Below are 26,574 nucleotides of genomic sequence, written 5' to 3' on the forward strand. Positions count from 1 at the left end.
TTCTGTTTCAAAGTCAGCTGCAGGCTGGCTTTTAAAGCTGCCAGTTAGTAAGAGTGGTTATTTTGGCAACTGTGTCAGTGCAGAAGGGAGGGCAGCAATATCATTCTCTAAATAGAAGAATGAACTCACAGAAACGAATCACGTCCATGTGAATGTTAGAGCTGATCATTTTGTATTTCAGTTTTGCAGTCGTAAACGCAGGATGAAGAGAAAAAGTACAGACAACACCAGCAGCAATTTACCATTCATTTCTCCTCACCCTGATAAACAAGTGACCTCATGGGGGAGCATTGTGTACTTAGGAGCAGCCTCACAGCAGAAGGAGGTACCACCAGAGATACAGGCCAAAGATGGGTTTGAAGCTTCCTGGCCTTTGGGTGGATGTAGAAGTTCACTGCCAGTGCCCCAGACAAGTCATTAATTTTTTCCCTTGGTGCCAGCTCAGTTTCACCTTGTATATTATGTCAGCACACTGTTTTCTCATATCTTCCTGAATCATCCACCTGTCACTCCATCTCCAGGTGTAGGAGGATGCTCTGTGAAACAGGCAAAGCCTCTTATCTCAAAGAGCTCTAAACATGTTGGGTACAAATCCAAACTTCTATCTCCTACAGGAAAAACTTCTGAAAGGAACCATTTAATTTTTAATAGAATGAACAAAGCAGCTATTTAACACTGTTCACCAAGAGTAGACTGCAATAGATCAGAATATAAAAATTCCTTCACCAAAAAAAGATAAGGAATGTCTGATATTAGGATTCAAGCAAGCTATTAGGGTTGTGAAGTCTTCTCTGAACAAAAGAAGCTATTAAATTCTACCAGCTACAAATGGTCAGGATTTAAGATTTACATCTCACCTAATCATAGTACCTCCAGCTGCAGGCTCCATAACCCTGGGACATGGCCAAGAGTTATCTCAATCTGAGTAAAAGTCTACTTAGTCATCTATGCATCTGCCCCACTGCCTGCAGCAGTCCTGGAATATTGCAAAGCACTTCCCTTTTCTGTAAATTGCAAACAATTCCATCAAAATAATTTCTGTCTAAACCTTCTGGGTATGCTTGGGGAGACTCCTATTCATCTCTCTCTATTGAGATATGCAGTTCTCCTTAATTTATTATTGCTACTTTTACTGAATGCTGACAATGTACTGGCACAATGTCCTGTCAGCAACTGGTGTGCTGAAAATAGAGTCTCTAATCTAAAGAGCAGTGGCACAAAGTCCTGAAAACACTTAAGGCCTTTCAAAGTAACTAATATCAGTATATAAACAGATGCATTTTCATCTTTTAAAATGTCCACAGAACATAATTTCTTATACTAAAATAACTGCTGAGTTACCTTATGTTATTCTTCTTGGGATCAAGAGAGGTTTATGTTGACCAAGTTACATCACGGTAATATTTATCTCATTCACACCTGTGAACCAAAGCAATTTGGAAGGCTTCCAGTTCCCTTCTCACACAGCTTTGCATCTTGTCCCAGATTGCCATTCTGTTTATGCAAGTGACCTGTATTAGGGTCACAGTGGGCTGTCCCCTCCTTGCTTGGCACTTGGCACACTACCAGTTGTCACCTCTTTGTGTTCATCTACTCCAAGAGTCACCATACTGTGTGTTTTCTATGCAGTCCCAGTTGTCTCCATGCTGTCTGAAGCCATGCTGGAGCCCTTGTCTCACACTTTAGCAAGGAAAGGGGTGCATTACCTGCTCCTGTCTCTGCATTGCTTAAGACCCTCCTGAAATGAGTTCAGAGAGGTGGTGAAAACAGGACATCCCTGAACCACACAAAATCACAAAGACTTGGCAATTACAAAACAAATAATTAATCCAGGAGTGACCTGAACATCTGGAGAGGACTCCAGCACGGATCATCATGCTGTCCATATGCACTGTGTACCACAGAGCACAGAGATGTCCCTGAAGGGAATGACACCATGTGCTCTTTCCAAGAGGCCTCTCAGACAGATCTTTCTGCTTCACAGACAAATCCTACTTTATTTCAAGGTCTACAAAGCCTGTTTTTCTATTTTCACAGTGACAGACACTAGCAGCTTGACTGGTAAATGCATTTTCCAAGTTCTCCTGCTTCTCTCAAGCCACAGGATGTTCAAGAGGAGAAGTGTGGCAAGACACAATGTCCTCTACAGCTACTGCCTTCCCCAGCCACACTACTTCCCTCACATCCAATGTGCACCAGTTCTGCTGGAGTCTCTTAAAGACTTTCCCATTTCTGAGGACCCAAAAACTCTCTTGTTCTTCACCACCCTGGATTAAAGCCAAGTTGCTAACCAAAAAGGGAGTTTATTAAAAAATAAACATTGAATGGTCTCATTACAAAGTACGTGCTGCATTTTGATCATACAAGGAATTAAATCACAAAACCAGTGTGAGTTTGTTATCTTGACAAATCTTAGGAAGACATTTTCTCTTCAGTCAAAAGCTCATTGTGGCTTTTTTCCTCCTTTAGTAAGGCCTCATAAAGGCTTTTGGATATCAATGAAAATCTTAAAAGGCTTTACTTAACAGTAGAACCTTAATCAATGTGGTTTAAAAGGACTGTGGTTACACATAAAGTACAAGGAGACAGTACCTTGAAAGTGCAAATTAGTGGGAAGAAACATTGTTACCTCTCCAGCCTCCTTAAATTCGTTGAATTAACTGCACAGAAAACTTGAAGCATGTCTTCATCCTCAATCTGATTGTAAAAAAGCACATATTAGTTACACAAAGTAACCTCTCAAGAGACATTCAAGTCAGGGTCACCTCCTCTGTCACTCCTGAATTGAAGCTGTGCCCTTCCAACCACATGAAGAACAGGAAGCCAGACATCACTAATTATGGCAATCCTATCTTCCCTCTGTTTGCAAAAAAAAAACCCAAAGGTGTTGGTTCACTACACAAAGTGTAGTGTAAAAGCTGCCTGTAAAATTTCAAGCATTCAACCAGCCTTGTCTACGTTCACCTTCTCTGAATGCTGTGGTTGGTTAGTTACCTGGGCTCAGGGCCTTTTGCCTCACACAGTCTCTCCATGCTAGCATGGTAGCAAATCAAGCTTGGAAAAGTATTGAAAGAAAACTGGAAGAGCTTTATCAACACTAAAATCTCCCAAGACTTGAATAAAAACTTCTATGGAACTTTCCAAACTTATACAGTTGCTTTTTCCATTTTTGCTGTTTTGGAAACCAACCAACAACTGTTTATATTTCATGATTAAAGAGTTTATGCTTGCACTTTCCCTTGTTGCCAGTGTCAGGAAAAACTGAGAGTGTAGGGATTGTGCAAATGGTTCTAACAGAGTGAGATAAAATAAGAGAGAAATCAAAAAAAGAACCAAGGGGCTAAGAAGACACCACTGTTACACAGCAGAAAAGGAATGGGTTAGGATGTGCTACAATCTAAGCTAAAAGCTTGAAGAAAAGTGTGAAAAGCACATAGAGTATAGCCCACATAACCACCAGTGTCCAAATATGTCCATTTGTTGCGTATCATAACACAAATAAGCCTCAAGTTTAAAACTCACAAAATATGGCATGTGCATTGTTCTCATCTCTGCCTGATTACAGAGACAAAACACATCCATCAAGCTGACTGAGGTGCATTATTCTACAGAATTCCATAATTCTAGAGCTCCTCTCCTCTCCTCTCCTCTCCTCTCCTCTCCTCTCCTCTCCTCTCCTCTCCTCTCCTCTCCTCTCCTCTCCTCTCCTCTCCTCTCCTCTCCTCTCCTCTCCTCTCCTCTCCTCTCCTCTCCTCTCCTCTCCTCTCCTCTCCTCTCCTCTCCTCTCCTCTCCTCTCCTCTCCTCTCCTCTCCTCTCCTCTCCTCTCCTCTCCTCTCCTCTCCTCTCCTCTCCTCTCCTCTCCTCTCCTCTCCTCTCCTCTCCTCTCCTCTCCTCTCCTCTCCTCTCCTCTCCTCTCCTCTCCTCTCCTCTCCTCTCCTCTCCTCTCCTCTCCTCTCCTCTCCTCTCCTCTCCTCTCCTCTCCTCTCCTCTCCTCTCCCGCTGTCCATGGTGATCCATTACGGATTTGGAAGTGATGCTGTTTTCTTGAAAAGCAGCAGCTAACAGATGGCATGAGAGAAACCATGGGATTCTGTTAGTTTGATTTTCAGGAGAAAACTTTGGCTGCACATGCAGCCAGGAGCCACAGGCATAATCCCAGGAAGGAGGGAGCAGTCTCAGCAGCAGCGTGCAGACACACGGCAAGAGCTCCTCCATCACATGGAGGCACTGACCTGCCGGGGAGCAAAAGCCTGTTTGTTACCATGCCTGTGTTTTGTGCCAATTAGGAGGCAGTTACACTGAAAAATGTCTCTTTGATGTAAATCTCTTCAGGTAGTGAATGTTAAACACCACGCACCGCTGGGTAGGTATATGATTTTGCAGGATTGGAGCCTGCATCCAGGAGTAATTAGCAGGACTGTGCCAATCTTCAGTCCAATGTACTGGACTGCTAGGGCTGCACAGTGGGATACCGTAATTAGCAGAGATGCAACACGCAAAATAATTGGGAGGATAAGGAAATGCCACTGAAGTTTATATAAGGGGGAAAATTTCCTTAGATCTAGACAACCTCGTGTCACCATGAAACTTTCCACTCCTCTTTGGCGGGGTGTGCCGGAGCACAGCTATTAAAAGGCGGTTAATTTCGGTTTCGCTGTGATGTGGCCGTCATTACCTGGGGAGCGAGCAGCGCCCAAGACCCTCTGCCGGGGGGACGGACGGGGATGGGATCAGGGATGGGGACGGGGATGGGATCAGGGATGGGGACAGGGACAAGGGTTAGGGATGGGGATGGAGACAAGAATTAGGAATGGGGATGGGGACAAGGGTCAGGAATGGGGACAGGGACAAGGGTCAGTGATGGGGACGGGGACAAGGGTTAGGGATGGGGATGGGGACAAGAATTAGGAATGGGGACGGAGACAAGGATTAGGAATGGGGACGGGGAAAAGGGTCAGGGATGGGGACGAGGACAAGGGTCAGCGATGGGGACGAGGACAAGGGTTAGGGATGGGGACGGGGACAAGGGTTAGGGATGGGGATGGGGACAAGGGTCAGGGATGGGGACGGGGACAAGGGTCAGGGATGGGGACGGGCACACGCCAGGGGAGCTTGCCCCGCCCCGGCGCCGCCCTGCCTCTTTCTCTTTAAGTTTTCCTTTAAGTTTCACTTTCGTTCCCGAGCGGCCGGACCCGGCACCAAGGCAAGCCCCGGGCCTTTCCCAGCCCTTCCCCTTCCCCTGCCTGCCCCGGCTCCTGCCCGGCTCCTGCCCGCTTTCCCCCGGGCTGCGCATCCCTTGCTGCGCTCCCTGCCCTGGCCGCCCCCGCTGCTCCTCGGCCCCTCCGCCCGCGGCCTGCGCGCTCGGTTCTCTTGGTGTGTGTGCGTTCGAGGTTCTCTTGGTGTGTGTGTTCGAGGTTCTCTTGGTGTGTGTGTTCGTGTGTGTGTTCGCCAAAGCCGAGGCTGGACCCGGCTGTGGGAGCTGCTCTTCCACCCGGGGAGCTCCCAAAGCTCTGGCACCCCCGCTGCCCGGCCGCTGCAGCCTGCTGGGCCCTGAGCTGCTGCTGCTGCGGCCCGGTGTCCGGGGTGGTTTTCTATGAAACGTGTGCTCTTCTCGGTGAAGGCGTGATAAATGCAAATTTAATCGGCCAAACTATGGGAAAGGGGCAGGAATCGCTGCTAATTTCCTGATGAAAATCCGGAAGCAGAGACCAGATGTTTCAGTGCATCCGGCCCCGAGTGAAGGTGCTGGCGCAGATCGTTCTGCTGTGCTTTCCCGACTGCTTAGTGACTGAATTACAGCCACCATAGGAAATACGCAGGATTCTTTGTATATGCAAATGAAAACACAGGGGCCCTTGCTTTCATCCCAACATGCTTCTTTCTAGACCATGGAAAACTGTCTGGGAATTACTTCTGTGCTGAGGACAGCTCACTTGGGCACATGGCAGGGTACTTGGGACTACCGTGTGCAGGCCAGGTGTTGGACTTTGATGACCCCAGAGGGCCCTTACAACTCAGAATATTCCGACTCTATGTTATTATTGTATTCTATGATTCTGTGATCTTCCACCATATAATTATTCTTGATTTTGCTTTAATCTGCATTTTTGGGAGTGATGTTAGACAAGTTCCTTTTGGTAACTGGCACAAGAAAATAGAGATGGCTGAACATGTGCAATGCCACAGAAATTCAGGACCAGAAATCCATAGCCACTCTTTCTTGAGAAAGCATTATACAATAAAACTGCCTAAAACCCTCACATGTATCTTCTATAAACCAGGCCATAAATAATCTGGTTCATAGAATTATCTCTAAAATGTCAGTGCTCACTGAGGGACGCTTACATTCTTGCACTTTCATTTGTAGATGTCAGAGGATCAGCATGGTGATGTCTCTGCTGGAGAGGGAGGTGATGAAGATGGCAATGATGTAGTTGATGCAAGGCCAGATAGACGCAGCAGGTTCTCACTTTTTAGAACGTAAGTTCCTATTGTACTCCTGTTTTTGTTGTTGTATCAGCTGCCATGGTACCCTTTTAATCAAAGAAACACAAAAAGTCTTGATTTGGTGTTCAGTTTGCCATGTCCACAATGTTATTGATGGTCTGGATAGAAAGGTGGTTTATGTTGTATGAATTTAATGTATCTTGTCTGTACCTTAAATCATTTCTTTGTAATATCCCCTAAAGGGAAACCTATAATGTCTCCCATAAGTTTTATTTGGCAGCTAAGAGACCACCAAGTTCATTTAGCATCAATTACAGTCCCACATCTTAAACATTGACCTTTGATGGAGCTGGGAATTGAATATGCCATTAATTATCTATTTTACTGCACTCAGCTCAGCTAATCTCCAGCATCATTGGAATCTCCTGCTGACTGTCTAAGTTACTTTAAAGCCTGGATGTGCCATCTAGGTTGTAGCACAAAGAAGCCTCCCCAAGTCTAGAGATATAACCCCTTACAGAACACATTAAAAGCCTTTAATTTTAAAGCATTGTAGTCTCACTGAAGCATAAGCTTACTTTCATTAAATCAGTGGGAAGCAAGAACTATTTACTGCTCGTCTGTACTCCTGAAAATACTGGAAAATTTGATTAGAAATGCAAAAAATGAAAAATGAACACGCAAGGTTTATAAATGCTGTTGAATATCAGCAAATGGCTACTTGACATTGGATTTATTGAGATTTTGCAGGAGAGATTTGATGCAAAGTCTAATGCATTTACAGAGAGGTTTTGAGTTTTTTTACTATTGGAAGTTTACATTAAAGTGAGCATTATAATTCAGAGAGTACATGGTTAATATACTTTTATTTTTGCTGTTTATTCTATGAGTTTAATAGGGGTAATTCATGAGAGAAGTGAAAATGTTCTACTCTTAGAAGACTTTTGATGTGCTGTTAAGCAAATCACTGTACTTTGTCTCATTTTATCATTCCTCAAACATGTTTCATTATGTGTATGTGTATTATTAATTTTAACAAGTAGACAAATGTAACATTTGTTTCTAAATCTTGTAAAATATTTTTTCAAATGTTTCTTTTCAACTTCATAAATTGTGTGTTTTGATATTTGATTTAGTCTTCTTTATAAGAGGTGATATGCTAATACTATTATTAAATTATGCAACTCAAAGTTAATAATTTCCAAAGAAAAGGCAATAATCAGCATTTCTATGACTTTTTCTATAAGAAATATTTCAAATAATTTGGCTATTCATCAGTTTGAGGCATTCATCTTTTGGGAACTCCTTGAAGATGCAATTTACAACATTTTTCTTTAGAAGTAAAAAAATTGCTCAGATTAAATATGAGGTAATTGAGAGAATTCAACTTAGATTTTGAAGAAAATACTTTTGAGAAATATAACAGAGTTTCTTGAAGAAGGTAGTGATTTTTTTAAAGAGGAATGAGGTGCTTGACAGTTAAGGTATTTATCTTTGTCCTACAGAAACTAAAAGTCTTTGGTCTGAAGGAAGATATGGGAAGAATATTAGAGGATAAAGGAAAATGGAATCTGATCTAAACTATGATTGTAATAAAGGAGAAAATTAAGAGAGAATGATCTTTGTTCCTGGCAGGGAATCTAGGGGACATCCAATGAAAAGTTCGTGTAGTAGGTTTAAATCAAGTGTTAAGCTGCAATTTTAACATAGTGCAGAATGTCACTGCAGCCAGGGGATATGCAGATGTCAAGATTTTAGGTAAATTCAGAAGAAATTAGATGTATGTGTGGAAGAAAATTCCAGATGTTAACATCTTTGGTGGGTATGTTCCTAAGTCACATCTCTGTGAGAATATATTCTGTATCCAATTTCTTTTGTTTTTTTTCTTCAGACTCATTCCTAGTCAGTACCAGGCTAGATGTATTTGAACTTGAACCAGTGTGGCTCTCTGTCTTGATTGCCAAAGCTTCATTTTGACAACATGAAGTAATGCATCTTAAATAAGGTGCCTAGAAAACTGTGGACTGAGTAGGAGTTTATTCTCTCTTTTTTTTTGTTTATTCTATCAACCTAGTCATTACTAGTTGTGCAGTACACTCAATTAAATTCTTCACTGAATTTCATGTACTATTGCTTAACATAAGTTCAATAGGAAAACAAGTAACTTGTGATGTTACATAAGCACATTAATTTTAATTGGAGAGAACAGAGCAGTGAGAAGCCAATTCAAAGCTGTGCAGCTGTTTCCAGGAGCCTCACAGCTTCAATTTGCCACTCTTTGTGACTGGAGATGTGCCTTGTCACAGCAGCAACTAGAAGTAAATTAAAATCTTATTCACTACTCAGATTCTTCTGATATCTCAACGATTTAGGGGAATTATCTTCTACATATTTCCTTCTCTTTGGAAAGGTGCTAATACTTAGTTACTGTTGGTAAGAAAAACTGTCTGGTGGGGAAAAGAGTTGGAAGAAATTTTGGATTAAATCTGCCAGTCGTGTTTGACTCCGAGTTTTTATTTAGCCACTAGATGGCATGAGGGGATTAATTTTGTGTACTGCAAAAAGAAAAAAAAAAAAAGAAAAAAAAAGGGGAAAAAAAAAAAAATAGGGGCTGTGCTGCAGTTGAGCAAAAAGTTATGTTCCAGAAAGCAAAAATATCAAGACCATTCTGGCAAGGCTGCACACCAAAAAAATTATAAAAACATGTTTAAATAAAGATTCAGCTGAGAATTTTAAATTTGCATTTTATTTTTATTTTTTTTTTTTAGCTAATAGAATTTTTCCTATATGAGTTTGGGGTTTTTTACTATGCTATCTGTGTTCCTTTTACACTTTCAAGGCTTTAAATATAGTCTTGCTTCTCCACAGGATTATTTAATATCTTCATTTGGTATATTTTGTGTTTTATTAGGGACCTCCATTAGGGAGATTGATAGCAGCAAATGCATTTTAGCATCCAGAAAGCTAATGTAACATGAAATTGAATAAAATTGCACTGTGCTAGGCAGAGCTAAGATTTCTCTTGATCCTTATGAAAATTGGGTTTTTTTTGAAAAGCTGCATCCAGAAATTCCCAAGGCTTGGTAGACTTGTATTTGCACTGTCAAAAATCCTGACTGCTTGTGGGCTTCAGTGAAGAAACAGTGCAGAAGAGTTTTGTTATTATCTAGGCACCAGTTTTATCCTAATTTAATTGTATAGAACCATTTATCATCTGGTTACTTTTATCTGCTCCAGCCCTGCTGTCTTGTTTTCTAGTCAATATACTCCTTCTCATCTGGAAAGAGAAAACACAATTTAAGTATCTATTCAAAAATCTTTACAAATACTTCGTTACAAGTGGAAGTGTGTGATTCTATAGTGTCCTCAATGCAGATGCATTAAATGGATTGCAAGTAAACCCCACTAAGAAATTTCAGAGGTTTTGTGGGGCACATAGTCATCAAGAATATTTTAGCTGTTTAACACTGCAAATCCAAAATATCTGTAAGGTATTTATTTCTGTCAAGTCACCTCACTTTAAAGTTTGAGACTTTAGAGTAATTTGTAAAGCTTCCTGGAAATGCCAGTGTGCCTCTCACCTTCTGCAGTCCCATGGTTGTGATAGTTATATAGTTAAAATATCTACCAAGTTTGTAAATTAGTATTTAGATTTAAAATATTCAGGGATATATACCTTTTCATTTAATGTGTACAGTGTTTATTTGGGTTGCAGAACATCAAAGTCAGGAAGCAAAGATGTTACCAAAGGCTGTCTGCTTTAACTTCATGACCCTTGTGTCAGTACAGCCATATTTCTCAACATAAATAACCTTGTCCTTCAAAGAATAAATATTAATTTTTGAGATTCATCCTCAGCTGAACCTCAAGTCTGTAGTTGTAACAGGTGTAGAAAGTTGTCTTTCTTTCAGTTAAGCTTTTCTGTTATTCCTTTGTCTTTTGGGGGTCTATTTTCCATCCACTTTTCACAGTATCCCATTCATTCTGAATTAGAAGGGACCCACAAGGATCATCAAGTCCAACCCATAAGTGCCTGTATGGGGATTGCCAACAGCTTGTTTTTATATTGATTTGTAAGAAAGGCTGCTTTTCAGGTAGAAATTTTATGAAGAATAGCTTTATACTGATGCATATATATATATGTTTTCCAGCATTGTCCATTCTGTTACATGTTTTTCAGTGTCAGAATATTATAGACTTTTCAAAATAAATAGTGGTAAGAAAAGTACCTTTTTTTATTCTTAGATAGACTAAAAATAGCAAGCTACTTTAAAGCAAATAACAGCTGATGAATCATTCTCTGAAGTTATGTTCTGGACTGCAACTCAGATGTCTGAGCTGACCTCCTGTTTCAGCCTCATGTTTCCTTAATATCTCTAAGGAAGTCACTGCTTGCCTTAGTTTGTCCTGTAAACGGGTGATGAGTTTTCATTTTACTGTCACAGATCCAAAATCTATCACAATATAATTTTAATTTTGTTTGGAGTTTACTTGGTAACACAAGTAAAGCACAAGGTAAACAATATATAAATTCTTTATGTTCACCTGAAAGCATTAAACATACAATTTCAGAAGTAGTTTATAGTCTGGAAAAGTTCCTGCAAAGACAATTAAGATATTGTAACAAAGAACAAACAGGGATATTTCATTGTTATTACTCTTTCTTGAAGTCAGAGGTTGTTTTGGTTTGTTTTGGTTTTGTTGTTTGTTTTATTTTGTTTGTTTGGGAGGTTTGGTTGGGATTTTTTGTGTATATGTGTATGTGTGTGTGTGTGTGTGTGTGTGTGTGTGTGTGTTTGGGGTTTTTTTTGTTGTTGTTTTGTTAAAGCAATTTTTATTAAATCTGAAACTCAGCTTCTGGAGAACACAGCAGGAGTATTTAGCAATGAGTGGAAACTCATTGATTTCAGTGGCCAGTGCTTGTACTTTCCCTTGGATGCCTACTGCATGTACTTCATAGGAAAAGCCCAAGCATCTTGAAATAGTGTTTAGTCTATTTTACAAGAACTCATTGATTCACAGTCAATATTTGTTTCCAGTCTCCTTAGAGCCTTTTTAATGTGAAGTACAGCAAACACTGGGTTGTCCAGGAACTGTATCTGAAGTAATCACAATCAAGTATCCTAATTGCTTCTTAGGGTAGCAATTTCTTTCCTTCATTACAACAAACTCTGGGCTGTGTCATACAGAATTTGGAGGACAGTTACTTTGTAGTGTGACGTTTAAGCTTTCAGAGCAATCCAAACAAATTTAAGCCAAATTTATAATAAACAAAAACTGCTTGAGGGTAAATATGTAGGAAGTAGTTGTGCCGGAGCTCATCTCTAGGTCAGGGGTAGCTCCATGTGGTGGAAAAGTCTCTCCTCCAACCTGTGCTTCCAAAGAAACACTCAGTATTCTCCTGTTGTCCAGTCTCAAGGTAGTTTACTGCAAGTTATCTAAAAGATTTTCTTCTTGAGCTGTTGAGGTTTGCTCAGGCAGAGGCACACACACACCCTGACATCCTTTCTGACTCTCGACTGCTTCTTCTCTCCCTGCCCAGGGCTGCTGCTCTCTTTTATATGGTACATTAGGTGTTGAATATTTATAGATTTTCCCTAATGCCTATTACCTATATTAAATGGTGCTTTTCTACTCTAAACCAATCTGCAAGTGCCAACATCACCAAGAACATGGAGGTAAGGAAGAAGAAAGAGGGAGGACAGGGCAGGACCAAATCCCTCCATCTTAAAACTTCTGACCCCCATGTACAAAACTAAAACCCCCCTGTACAGCACTCAAAAATTATTCCCTTTAGTTTGAAACTACTTCTACTATAATATCTAAACTTTTGTGATTTCTTGTTCTTCCTGCAAGGTTGGTAAATCATTCCATGGCTCAAATCCAAAATCACAGCTGTTTCCAGCTGCCTGCCAGGGTCTCAAATGCTTCTGACCTGGACCTGGAACATCCAGAAATGTCTGAGGGACATTTCGAGTTCCAATATAGTTGTATTAGTTAAAGTATAGACAGGCTTTGCAAACTATTTATGTTAATTTGCATTATTTTGCCAGAAACATTCATTGTGTAAATATTGTAGCAATGGGGGTCAGGTTTCACCAAAAGGAAGAGGTGAAGCCTGCTGTCCCACCTCCATCTCAAAAGCTATTTTCCTGTACTCTTACACAGGAACAGAGATGGACTGAGTGATGGGAGCCTGTTTTCTGCTCGTCAGCAAAGGTAGCTCGGGCTGCATGACCTCAGCTGGCAGGGTGATGGCTCGGGGGGTTTGAATGGCCCCACAGGACAGAAGAGTCCAGCGTGAGCCATGCTGACACAGGCGAATGCTGGGGCCCGAGCTCACAGAGCATCCTGTTCTCTCTGCAATGTAACCCCGAGCATGGTGGGCTCCCAGCAGTGCCAGGCAACACCAGAGTGCTCCTGAGGGCAAGCTGAAGCTGTTTTCAGATGCAGTGTGGAGTACCATTTGATGATGAGCCAAGGTACTGTAGAATGTTACTCACCTCCTTCTTCTCTGACACCTGTTTGGGAAAATCATGAGTTTATACCCTAAAACAGTTTAGTTTAGCTAATCCTAGCTCCACTGGCATTTTGCAATTGCTAATCCTTGCCAGAGTGTTCTCTGAGCATTAGTGTTTGGAAGGCTTGCTTTGTTTTGAGTCATTTTCCAAGCAATCCATATGTACCTGTTAATTTCTCTTAGTACCTATGAAAGGTAAAAGAACCTTCATCTTTTTTTGCATATAATTGTCAGTTGCCTGTGTACATTATGCTGCCTAGAACATGATCATGCATGATTTCAGTTTCCAGAACAGCCATAGAAAGTATGGATGTGCAGGTTTTCTAGAAATGAACAGAAAGCCTTTCAGCAAGCAAAATTCTTTATTTGTAAAAAATTACCTTTTGAGTGTTTTTGGCTATTATGTTGCATACAATATTGTGAGGCCTGTGTGGCAGATAAGATGCAGCTAATTGGGAAGCTGAATCTCAATTACAAAGTGATGATTGATAGTTTAGAACAGTATTTTGCAGGCATCACACCACAAAATTGTCATATGGGTTTTAAGTGATCCCTAAAATATTAAGTGTGCAAAACTAGGGCGTTGCTACCAGTTTCTTTTCTTTTTACTTTTGTCTTTTTTTTAATTGTTGTGAAATTTGGACAATATTAGATATTTGTCTGTTGAAACTTCTCATCCAAAGTGCAGCTGGCTTAGTCCCAATGCACTTGTTCTGCTTCATTTGTATATAATAAATTAAATTGTAGTTGTGGTTTTGATTTGCATTAGTTAAGGCCATCACTAACACATACTTAAAAAAACAGGAAGGCATATTTAGATTACTATCAGAATTCAAATGACATTCACAAAGGATGCCAGAAGTTGTAGTCTGAGGCTTGTTCTTTCAAACAATGCAACTCTTTCATTATTCTCTGAGTTATCTTGGACTGAGTTTCTCAGTTTTCCAGGTTTTTAGAGAAGATTCTCTCTCGTAATTGGAGATAGATCTGAAGCTAAAATGGAACAAAAAAAGCTTCAAGAGTAGCTTAGGGTCTGAAAAATATCTTATAATGAGGTATTGAAAAGGTATTCAGTGTTTCAGTTGATGTTAAATAGTCATTCAGGCACTAGCATTGTTCTCTCTTCAGAGAAACTAATGTGAAGTAATCAAAGTAAGGAGTTTGTTTCTGGACTGAGATCCACTGTAAACCTCCATAGTAGAAGTTTACAATAAGAATATAAATAATAACTTTGCAGTAAGGATGATTTGTTTCATGTATTTTCTTTCCAGGAGGCACCTGTCAGTAAACTAACCCACACACTCTAGACATAAACATTGCACAGAGGGACAAAACGTGAATTTTAAAATTATTCTCCACTTTACTGGGCAGAATCCCAGAGTGGGTCAGGTTGGAAGGGACCACAGTGGATCACCTGGTCCAAGCTCCCTGCTGGAGCAGGATCAGCCCAGAGCACACAGCACAGGACACAGGATTGCCCCTGAGATTGGCTCAGCTGGCTGGAACATGGGGCATCAGTTTTTGTACCACGCGCCCCCTGGAAAGAAGCCACATGATCTGCAATTGCTTTATGAAATACATTTGTTTAGATTTCATTTCGTGATGGAAGAACTGAGATCAAGAAATACAGTGTTACTTCCCCAAAGTTATTCCACAGCAGAAGCACTACTCATTTTGGTTTGTTTAATACCTTTCATCAAGTTAATTGGGCAAAGCAGAGCCAGCAGATGGTCTTAATAAATATATTTTATTCTGTGTTGTACGCTCAGATGTGATATTAAGAAATTCAGGGAAATGCCAGGATTTCTTTAAATAAATTGAAGCAGTTTACTCTGCAAATTTTCTGTGAAATCTGTTACAGTACTGTTTCATATCAAGAACAAAAGTACGTTTTTAGTATTAATTGGGTTTTTTTGGATGAATGAACTCAGTCCAGTCTTGGAAAGAATTTTTTAATGATAGCTTAGGTCCTTCCCAGCTGTAGTATTATCTTGATAAGTTCAAGTAAATAATCACATTGTTTGCCTAACTCCTTTCTTTTGATACTGTTACAGCAATATTTTCTCTTCAAAATTACTGTGTTTACAATTATTTGAAGGGCCTGTGACATGAGTTTCCAGATGAACAAGAGGTACTGTCCTAGTAGGTTCATCACTCCAGGTCCATTCAAAGAAAAGGCTTTGCCTCTGTTGGCTTTCAAACTGGCTTTGTTTGGTCAGCTGATTCCAAAGATGCCCTTAAGAAGTTATGAGCTAATGGGCAGTTCAAAAAGAAGCTGAGGGCTAATTAATTCCTATGGCCCTGTTCTTGAGAACATTTACAGTCATTATTTGATTGCCTGAGCAGTTGTGTTGCTCCCAGGAGGAAGTGGAGTGTGTTTGTTGGGGGCTGTGGTGTTCCAGGAGGCACAATGGCCATTTCCCTTTATTCTACCCATTCCCAAAAATTACTTTCAAAGTTTAGACATTTCAGCAAAGCAACACATAAATAGGCAAAGGCAGTACAGACTTCATATATCATCAATAAATATGCATTTCTACTGAAATTTTGAATTTCTTTAACAGATGAAACAAGATTGTGACAGGGAACAGAAATCTAGGAACTCTGGTTTTTTGTGGGTGTATGTGTGTGTGTTATTTTGATGTTTATGTTTGCTGCTCCCAATTGCAGCTGTCAGTTTTCATGCCTTTTGTGTGAGACATCTGGGTGCTGTGGTAAGCAGTGTAGGTGAAATAATGTTTAAATGCCTTTTTGGGAACTTCTATGTGCATTTTTGTAGGATCACTTTTCTTCTCTCTGCTATAAGACTTTTCTATTGTGTGGAAAATATCCTGACTTTAATATGAGAATTGTTTTCAGTTTTCTTTTGACATATATCTGGAATATATTTTAAAATAACCTTCTAAAGACTGGTGATTTTGTTGGTGCTTATCTATCAAAGCCAGCAGTCCATTGCTAATGTTTGCTAATAGGGAAATTGAAAGTATGCAATGTTTACTTGAACTTCCTCCTGTACAGTTTGTATTGCCCCTTTTTCCTCAGGAGACTTCTGTTTCAGATATTAAGCTTTTTCTTTCAGTTTCTCTCAAGGCACATAATTTGCAAGCCTGAGTATGCACTTTCAAGTGCACTGTAATGCAGTTTTCATATTTGGTCTAGTCCTTGTGGTTTAGTCTTTAGCCCATGTAATTTATACTTTCTGATTTTTAACAGTAAATGAATATTCATTTTTATGAAAGACAATTCAAGTAGTGACACATTCTTCTTGTCCAGAAATGTTGCTGTTCTGCCAGCCTGATGCAATATTAATGAAAAAAGGCAACAGGATAATCTGTTATTTGCATGCAGTTCTAAATCTGTGTGACACTACCAAAACAGATCTGACAAAGAACAAAGAGTGGGGCTTAAGAGAACTTAAGATCTAAAAAGCTGTAGTCAGGTTTAACAAGTGTCTTTTGCTTGATAATGCCCACAGGGTTCAAGATAAAAAAAAAAACTCAAAGTGGGGAGAGTGTACAGTAATTAGAAGTGTATTAAATACAGTGAAAATAGAGGGAATAAAGGTATTAAAGCTGAATAAAAGTATTAAAGCTGGTAGCTTGATGAGAAGTTTATGTAGAAGTAAGAGATCCTAATGCATGATTATCAGAAAGCTTCAGAACTATCAATTTTGGAGCCCACATCAGGACACTAATTATTGAGGCTAAGGTAGAAACATAGAACAAAATATTGAACCTTGTTTTAGCCAATTTATAAATTCTGTTTCCTGTTCTTTTTTTTTTTAATGAATAAATTTAAATTAATCTTCAGGACACTCAGATTTACTGCACATAGCTTGGGGATGCCTTATGAATTCAAACACGATCTTATTTGCATTTTCATTGTTTTTCTGTCTGTCCTTTCAATGTTTTTAAATATAACTAAGTCCAGTCCAGGATTTTTCCCCAGGAGAACAAACAGGATTTGTGATGAGCAGTAGTCAAAAACATAGTTTATACTGTGCACACAACAATGGAAGGAAAGTGAGGGGTTTTAGGCAGAAAGTGCAACACAGCCACACAAACTGCATAAAAATAAATCAGCAATATAGGCTCTGTAAGTTTCTTATGAGGCCTTAGAACTAAAGCATTGTCCCATGCACCCCACAATAATGTAACTTAATGGGAAACTTATTCAAATTTATGAAATTTCTGTCAATGGATTACCTGAGAATGTTTGCACTGTCACTGCTCTAATCTTGCCCAGACTCAACAGAAAGGCTGAGAATGTGACAGAAACTAGAATAAAACTATTCACCAATGCCAAAAAAGCATTTGGGCTCCAGAAGGAATCCTAAGTGATGTGTTTTGCAAAGACACCATGTTTTCAAGGGCATATTTTCCTTTTAACAGTCATTTAATTGTCAAGCAGAGGAATAGATGAATACTAGATGAATAAAGACAATGCTCAAGGAAGCCTGTGTCTGCAAACGGATTCTTAGTATGTTGGTATGTCACACTAATATACGGTAGCAGCAGGAATGGAGGAAGGTGCAAGTAGAAAGGAAGTCAAAGGAGAGAAAATCACAGCTGCTAAGAGATACTGCTTTATTTTTTCTAAATGATCTTTAGGTATAGTTAAATGCTGTCAGTGATATTTTTATCCTTAAATCTTGAACCATATTGAAACACTATTTTATTCCAAGTATAAGAGAAAAGAAGGTTTGTTGTGATAGGTAGCAGTCCTTTAGATGATCAAGTCCACTACTTGTGCAAGTGAGGGATCTCCATTGACTTTGGCAGAATTTTAGCCACTCATGATGATAAAACACTTTACTACTATTTAAAAGTTCAGTAACAAAATGATAGCCAGAATAGATTACTTTAGTTTTATATTTGAAAAGTGAGAAGTTGATAATAATGATTTTCTCAGGGTTGATACTGACTGAGTCTAGACTTGATGAAATCACATTCCCAAATACGCAGTTGGCAAGCCTGAGGCCTGGATTTAGAGACATGGTGAGGGTGAAAATGTGCAAGCTATATGAGAGTGCCAGAGTGGAGTTTCAATTTTTCTGAACTTTCGACCAAAGGGAGAAAATATGACATAGATGTGCATGAAATATAATGGCAATAAAGGGGAGAATATTTCTGTGTAAGGGAAAGATCAGTGACCACTAATGGAGTGAGGAATAATGGCACAGCTGTAATTAAGACCTGAAGAAGGACCAAACACTCATGAAATTCAACTTTCTGTTTAGTCCAGGCAAGTTTGAATCTCAAAAGAGGGAAATTAAAGACACTATATGTCAGAGAAGGAGAAAGAAATCAAGCAGAGGGCTCATAGTTTAAAACATTTTCTAACAGCATATAACTAATCTGTGGAAACCTGTTTGGAAAATACAGTAATTAGAAAGCTTAGTAAGAACAGCAGTAAACATTTATATTAGCTGGTGTCCAGTTGAAAGTTCAGAAAAAAAGATTTAGGCTTTCAATCATAAGCCTGCCTGTCAGTGAGAGGAGATTTCCCTTAAGGCCTGATTATTACTTACTTATAACTTAATTAGTTATCATTACAAGGTCTGATTTACCTTATGGAATCTGAAATGTTGGGTATTATACTGTCAGTGTAGTCCAGTCAGGCAGTTCCTATATTGTGCTATGTTGGCAGAAGAACCAGAATATTCAAAAAATAATTTGTCTGGATTGCAGGTCCAGGCTAAGTAGAATCCACAGCTTTTGCTCCCTTATTCATTCAGTTTGGACTGATGCCAAAAGATTTCTGGAACTTTTTATTGTCTGCCAGTAAGGAAGTGATAGGTGTAACCACTCTGTGGTTTTTTGAGTATCCCATTAACCTGTTTAGCTTGGGATGAATCATTGGAATAAAACCACAGTGACCTGTGTAAAGGAATGGGGAAATGGGCTGCCAAAACTTGTCTGTGGTGTTTGCCATTGACTGGTACAGAGCTTCTGGCTGCTCTTGAGAATTCCAGCAGCAGGAATTACATCCCTTAAACTCACGAGTATTTCTGCATGAATGAGTGCAAACTGTTGAACTTGGGAGTGAAGTGGTTTTGGAGAAGCTGCGTGGCTGCATTGCTGTGCCACTTAACCCTTGCTGCTATTTTCAGTGGGGCTTTTTGTGGGGTAACGTGGCTGCCACTCCAGATTTCTGGGCTGGAGTTAGGTCACTGCCAGCATTTTAGAAGAGCAGACAGTGCAAACATGATACTGCTCAAAGGGTCTGTCCTTGAGTGTTGACAGCTGTTCATGGGTTGGACATAAACAGAAAAGTGTGCACAATCCCCTTGAAAATATCCTGTTGTCTCTAGCAGCCACTGTTTGAACTACTTTTTCAGGAAATCACTGGAGCCAGGTAAATCTGTAGAAACTGAAATCTGTGGGCTGAGGAAATGCCTCTTCATGGACCTGAGTGGTTATTTGTTGTTCTGAAATTTCTTTTTCTCTCTTTGGCAAAGAACTGTCTGGTAATGGAGGATGAGGGGGAATTTTAGGTTAAAATAAGAATCCAAAATCTCTTTGAAAGTCAAATATAGTACCAGCATCATGCAACTCTGACTGATTCTTTAAAAGAATTAGTTAAGAATTGGTTAAGACTTTTCTTGAGGCAAAGCATATTTAATTATTGCTTCCAGAGCCCTCAAGAAACATATGCAAGGAGAATAACCATACTTTCAGTTTGTCAGAAAAAAACCCTGTATTTCCAGACATAATCCTCAAGTAGATACGGTTCAATACCTTGTTTTTTAGTCCCTAAGGGGAAGTCTAAAAGAGGACATGATATTAAGATGGTCACATGTTAAAAGAGTATAATGGAAGTCTGCCAGGTGCAGCTCTTTAATTTGGCCCTTTATAATAGAATGTGACGGTACTCAAAGATAAGAAGCTGTTTTGAAATTGAATTGCAGTAGCATTTATACATGATGAATCATTTAAAGAAGGTTTATTATAGGCTCCAATTGATCTTGTCCTTTAGTAATAAAAAAGAGGACACTTAAAGCTAAAAGACAACCATTGTTAAATCAGGCAGGTAGGAAAATAGATTACCTAAACAACATTTAATCAATTCACAGCAATCTCATATCTACAGGTTATTATTGAAGCAAATAAAATAATAATTCTTTAGGAAGGTGTCAGGATGAGAATAATGAAAGTACTTAAATTAATTGAGGTTATAGGAAAAATCTGATGTTGGTATAACCAAACTGTATTATACAGTTCTTTCTGCTGTGAAAGTAGTTTATGTTTTCCTCTCAGACATCAGCAATAAATACTATTGGAAGCTGGATGCTGGAACAAATAAAAGAAGTGCCAATAGCTTCTTCTGCCCTTTCCTGAGCATTGTTTCTAAGTGGGCCGGCTCCAAAGCTTGCTGATAATTCTGGGATTGAATCAGACTCCTTATAGGCTCTTACTGCCTTCAGTTTTGGTTGCGAAAATCTTAACCACACCTGAAGCCACCTTCTTGGACCAAAAAGTCCACTGTACTCAACAAGTACTGCTGAGTTCCTCATGCTTGTACATCAGGTGTGCATGCTAGCTGTAATTTATTTGGTGTTAATACTTTAATTAGATTAAATCTGTGCATAATGTCTGTGCTATCCCTTGGCATCTCTTTCTAATCCTGTGTAAGACTCCAGTACACAGCAAAAAGATCAGTAGACAGTCATATAACCAGAGAAGATTTATTAATATAACTCATTAACATAATTATTGTAATAGTTTGACTTGATTTTTCTTAGGTTTTATTTGACATGAAGTTCAGGTATCAGTGATTACATTGAAATGTGCTTGGGTTTTTGCATAGGTTCTGACTGCTGCTTGGCAGACCAAATTGACACGTGGCTTGTTCACATCTGTAACCTGTATCAGTTGAAACTACCTATTTCTTAGTCTTAATCTGCACAAAATTTAGGGATGATGGGGATTTAGTAAACAAATCACACAGTTGGGTAAACTGCATATCTTCATGTTCCTGGAATAGCTGCTATGGGAAATCTGTCTGTTCTTGCATTAATTACTTACAGTAAAAGTAAAATATGTCCAGAAAGAGTTTGCAAAAGGTCACTGCCAGCCTCACTTCATGTAGGCCATTTGTTTTATCTCTGGGTCAGGATCTGTGTCCTGCTGTTGGCTGCAGTTCACTCCAGAAGTATTTCACCTCGTCAGACTCCATCCGCACACAGTAATCACTTCATGGAAATCACAAGATCTCTGTGCCTTGATCCAAATGTAAATGAAGAAAACAAATATTTGGGAAGGAAAAACATCGGGCAGGGCTGCACGAGTGGTTTGAATTACGGTAAATAGGCCATGCATGTGACTGGTCACTGACAATAATTTCATTTGGTTCACCTAGAAAAAAGAAGAATGGAGAAGAAGAGCAGCCAAAGCCCTCTCTCAGTAATCAATACCGAATTGTTACACCCACATTCCAGTATAATATGGATTACAAGAAAGTTGGCAAATGTATTATTATAAACAACAAAAATTTTGAAGACAAAACAGGTAATGTTCTTTCTTTAATGATACTCATTACAGATCATAGAATTTTAATACTTTAATTAATAAGTAATCTGTTTTTAGCACATGGAATTTTAATGAATGTTTTTATCTTTTTTGATAAACAGTTGTTCCTAAAACTTTTCCTGTTCTCTAACACTTACAATACAATGGCTCTTTTCAACATCTTTTCAGTATATGTCTCAAAGACCATGTCTCGTTGCTGTACCAATTTCAAACTAAACCTTTGTTCCAGAGTTTAAAACTGTGTTGTTAAAACTTGACCTTTGGCATCTGCGACCCATTTTATAAATTCTATGTCCCTGAGCTATGGCTATGAACTACAAAAGCTAATAGCTGTAGGTGTGCTCTGTTCACACTCCTGCATTTAACTTTCCAGACCACATGTGGTTCCAAGGTAGACAAATATTTCTGTCATCACCAGGTTTGTAGGATTTTTCCTGTACACTTGACAAACACAGTAAGTTGTTTTCCCCAGAGATTCTGTATCAGTTCCTTTTACTGGGTATAATAGGGACACTTTTCAACAAGTTTTCCATGGGGTGCTTTGTGCCTGTGTTGTACTGCATAACCAAAAGGAGATGGATCATCCTTAGAGCTCCTGTGTTGCAGGGTGCTGGGGGCACGCCAGCAATTTTCAGGGTAAGATATGTGTTAGCACTGAACATTGCCTTATTTTTAAAATCTCAATATTTGTTCTCAGTGCTGCCAGAGGATTGTTTTAGAAACATGTCACCGAGACACTGTTTAATTTTATCAATGATAAACTTAAACATTTGCCTTGGAACACGTGAATCATGTTGAGTTGTGTAATGTGCAGTCAATCATGTTCTTTGTTTTCCGGCAGGCATGGGCACACGCAACGGCACCGACAAAGATGCTGGAGACCTTGCCAAGAGTTTTAAAAACTTAGGGTTTGAGGTTGATATACACCATGACCGAAGCCGTGATGATATGGAAAAATTACTAAAGAAAGGTAAAAAATCAGAATCGTAGAATAATTTAGAGGAGAACAGACCTTTAGAAGTCACTGAATCTGCTCCCTGCTCACAGCAGGTTAAAGTAGAGCAGATTGCTTAGGCCCCACATATAAAATTTTCTGTATGGAAGGATTTATTTTCTGAATGGACTGGGCTTAATTCCCCACCTCATCCCCCAGCATCAATTCAGAAATGCACGGTGTTCTTGTCCTGTGTATTAGCTGAAGAGCCATGTCATATTAGATAAGGAGTTCAGCCTGTTGATTCCAGTGGGCTAAACTCAGACTCAGGTGAAGGATGTATCCATGTACTCATCACATTTTAAAAGATTATCCACTCCTTCTTATGCCTGACAGTAGGAGCCCAGTGTATATTTAGCCTCAGAAAAATGTGTTTGCTAAACATAATTTCCATTTTAAACATGGCTTCCTTTTGACTCAGAAGTGCTTGCCTTGTAGCTGCTGAGGAGAACCACAGTGATGCTGCCTGTTTTGCCTGTATCCTCCTAAGCCATGGGGAAGAAGGGCTCATCTATGGCACAGACGGACCCATGGCTATCAAGAGTCTGACTGCACTGTTCAGAGGAGACAAGTGTAAAAGCCTTATAGGCAAACCCAAACTGTTTTTCATTCAGGTAATAGCCCTGAGGTAAATACAGTGTCCTACTGCTGCAGCAAAAACATGCTTTGTTGGTTGTCTGTCCTAGAAAAACCCTGTAGCTTGCCTTACTGAATGTTGCTGGAAGTTTTTGAAAAAATGTGTTGAAAGAAGTATCTATGGGTAAAATTATTGTTGATTTTAAAAGATAATTTATTTACGAGATTCCCAGGTGTAAAGAATATTGCCATTGTCATTTCCTACATGTATTTTCTTAGTAATATATGGACTTCAAAGCGGAAAGATAAACTCACTTTTGTGCAGACAGAGCTAAGGACAGTACATGATTTTCAATAGGAATAATACTGTCCAGGTATCTTTCAATTAAGGTTGCCTCTACAAATTACTGCTTAAAGAAACACTTTTCCTCAGTAGCTTAAAAATTTATATTGCATTTTTAAATTAGCATGTAATTAATTGTATATCAGTTAAACTTTTAAAGACAACTGTTTCAAATAACATTAGCTGACATATCATGGGTCTAAATTATCTTTTTTACATAATACATAGTATTACTTACATAGAAGAGTTAGCAGATGTGGTTTTCCTTAGGCTTTTCTATCAATTAATCCTCATCCTCAAAGTGAAAACTGCTTTAGACTCTTCATACTACTAAAGTGATGTTTCTTCTAGGTACGCTTTTGAAATGGTTACTTTATAGACTTTAAAATTATCTTAATAGAGGCAGTCTTATATAAGCCAGTCAGACTTGTTCTTTTGCAAGAGCTGTCAGTCAAAGCTACTGATCAAGAGCTGAAAATTACCCACCTGGACACACTGTCCCAGTGTGCCCTTTAGCTAAACTCATGATTAAGAGAAAATTAAGAATCAAATAGATAAATGGAAAAGTATTAAAAACACAATATACTTGTAACAGGTGGTCAAACACTAGAACCAGTTGCCCACACTGTAGAGTTCCCACCAGTGGAGTCCATTGTCAAGAAATTGTCCAGAAATCACATTGCACATGGTATTATGTAATAATTGGATGCTGAGAATTACTCTAGACTGGTAAAATTACTCATGGTTAGAATAAACCAATGCTGACATGGCACTTGTTGACAAACAACTGAGATGCACAGCCAGCCTCAACAGCTTTGCCTCCCTCTGCTTACAGGATGTATATTTTTCAAAGGGTAAGCTAGTAACTTTATCACTGAACAATTAGATATCCCCCAGAATTGCATCTCTGCTTTTAATACATTCAAAGTACTGCTTAGAACCAAATCCATCAAAAAACTTTGATGAATACTTACTATTATACCACCTTGTTTCTGCTTACTGGAAACATTCTATTTTGTTCTGCTTTCAGGCCTGCAGAGGCTCTGAATTTGATGAAGGTATACAAACTGACTCTGGACCTGCCAATGACACCCTGGAGACAGATGCCAACCCGAGATACAAAATCCCAGTAGAAGCAGATTTTCTGTTTGCTTATTCCACGGTGCCAGGTAAGGAAAAGAGGGTCAAGATGGGGGTAGAAGCCTGAAAATTCACCATCCATCCTGACTGGATTGGAGATGGAGCCCCTGATGATACACTGTGCACTGATGGACAAAACACAAAGGCCTGGTGTGCATTGGGTGTCCCCCCCTTCTACACTGGCTGCAGAGGAAAAGGGAGACTACAGATGGCAAAGGCAGTACTGTGTCCTGGGAATCCTGCCCTTCCATTTCCTGCTGTGCTGAATGTGTGATGAAGGCAGAAAAGAAGAGGAATAGTTACAGTACAATACTTATTCTCAGAAAGAAAACCTGTGCAATTTTACTTCTTGCAGATTCCCTAATGCCAGAATGTAGAATGGTACTTAAGCAGTGTGAGGTTTGGAGAGTTAATATACATTATTCTCAGATTTAATGAAGTAGGATATGTAACACAACAGTTAAGAGCTCAGCTTTCTGTGTGTGCATTGTTAATCTTTGCCTGGAATTTTTCACACAGAAGATCAAAAATAACTCCTTGTATTTTCTTCCTCATCTTTTCCTGTTAGGTTATTACTCCTGGAGAAATCCTGGAAGAGGCTCCTGGTTTGTGCAGTCCTTGTGCTCTGTGCTAAATGAGCATGGAAAGCAGCTTGAGATCATGCAGATCCTCACTCGGGTCAACTACGTGGTGGCCACGAATTTTGAGTCCCAGTCCGACGATCCCCGCTTCAGTGAGAAGAAGCAGATTCCCTGCGTGGTCTCCATGCTCACAAAGGAACTGTACTTCTAAAAGTGCATTTTAATGCAGCCCGTGGTGGAAGGTCACGCTGTGGTTTTGGGTGGAGATGTGATTGTGGACAGGAGTAACACATTTTTAATAACAGAAATATGGCAACACTAGATTTTTATGTTGTATAAGCAGGGGTATCTGACGGATGGAGAACATGCAATATTTTAAAGAAGCTGTGGGCCAGCCTGACAGCTGTCACTAATTATTGTGTCTTGGTTTCCCTTGGTGTGGCTGTCATGATTTATGGCTGCTGAAGATGTCATGAGTCAGCTACCTGACCCATAAAGCTTTTTCCCAGAAAACAGATTGTAAATTAAGAATAAAAACAAAAAAATCTTGAGACTCCTTCTCGTTTACTACTAGCTCATGGAACCATAACCTCCTTGGAAATTTCCAAAGATCATCATATTATGGGTTTGTCCAGTAGTAAAACAGTTTGTAGCTATTTAAAAGGGTGTTTCTTAGTCTAATATATTAATTTCCTTTTAATGAACATTATTCATGAAGGCCAATGGTTGCTCTGTGCTCAATCTGGAAGTCAGTTTACTTAGTCATCATTCTAGTACAAGATGAATGTATACAAAAATCAATGTTTTTAGATTATTTACATTATTATATCAACAGTATAGAAATGTAAGAAATAGAACAATCAAAATCTTTGTAAAAGACTGGCAAATTTTACTTGGATGATACCATATTAAAGTGCCTTTGTAAAGATATTTTGCCTTGCAAATGACAATTGACTGAGAGAACAACCTGAAACAGTGGTGTTGCAGTTCTTCTGCTTGCAGAAATAAAAATGTCTGCTTGTTGATTCAAAACTTTTGAACCATCAGAAAGATAATGACAAGGCTTTAAAACATTAAAATTTTATGTTGAAAAGGTAGAATTATATGTTCCAGCAACAAATGCACATTTAGATTTAACTTCTAGTTGTGAGGAGTTTTGCCAAAACTGGAAATGCTTACTTGAATCAGAAAGCAGAAGTGCCTTCTTAGTTACTGTACGGTCTTGATTTTGTGTTTTAGAGTTATGTTCTTGATCTTTATATTTCTACTTTTTATATTCACTTTAGTTGGTAGCTAGGTAAAAAAAGTAAGTTTAATGATTTGGTTAAACTGATAAAGAATTAGTTGTTCACCCTTTTCCCAGGTAATGTACTCTGTACTCCTTGCAATCTTCTGAGAAAAATAAAGCCAAGTTACCAAATTGTTAAGTTTATTTTCTTAC

At 39.2% G+C, this 26,574-nt stretch overlaps 1 protein-coding gene across 1 annotated transcript; it reads left to right on the forward strand.

Moving 5' to 3' along the window:
- Positions 1-5,176: 5,176 nt before the first annotated feature.
- On the forward strand, positions 5,177-25,444 carry CASP7 (caspase 7). Its single transcript, XM_021526023.3, has 7 exons — positions 5,177-5,204; positions 6,369-6,481; positions 21,330-21,478; positions 22,341-22,469; positions 22,932-23,107; positions 24,443-24,581; positions 25,121-25,444. Exons 2-7 carry the CDS (start codon positions 6,369-6,371, stop codon positions 25,342-25,344), a joined length of 930 nt encoding a protein of 309 aa, XP_021381698.1. The 5' UTR covers positions 5,177-5,204; the 3' UTR covers positions 25,345-25,444.
- Positions 25,445-26,574: the final 1,130 nt, after the last annotated feature.

This window comes from Lonchura striata, chromosome 7 (genome assembly GCF_046129695.1).
Source record: "Lonchura striata isolate bLonStr1 chromosome 7, bLonStr1.mat, whole genome shotgun sequence".
NCBI lineage: Eukaryota > Metazoa > Chordata > Aves > Passeriformes > Estrildidae > Lonchura > Lonchura striata.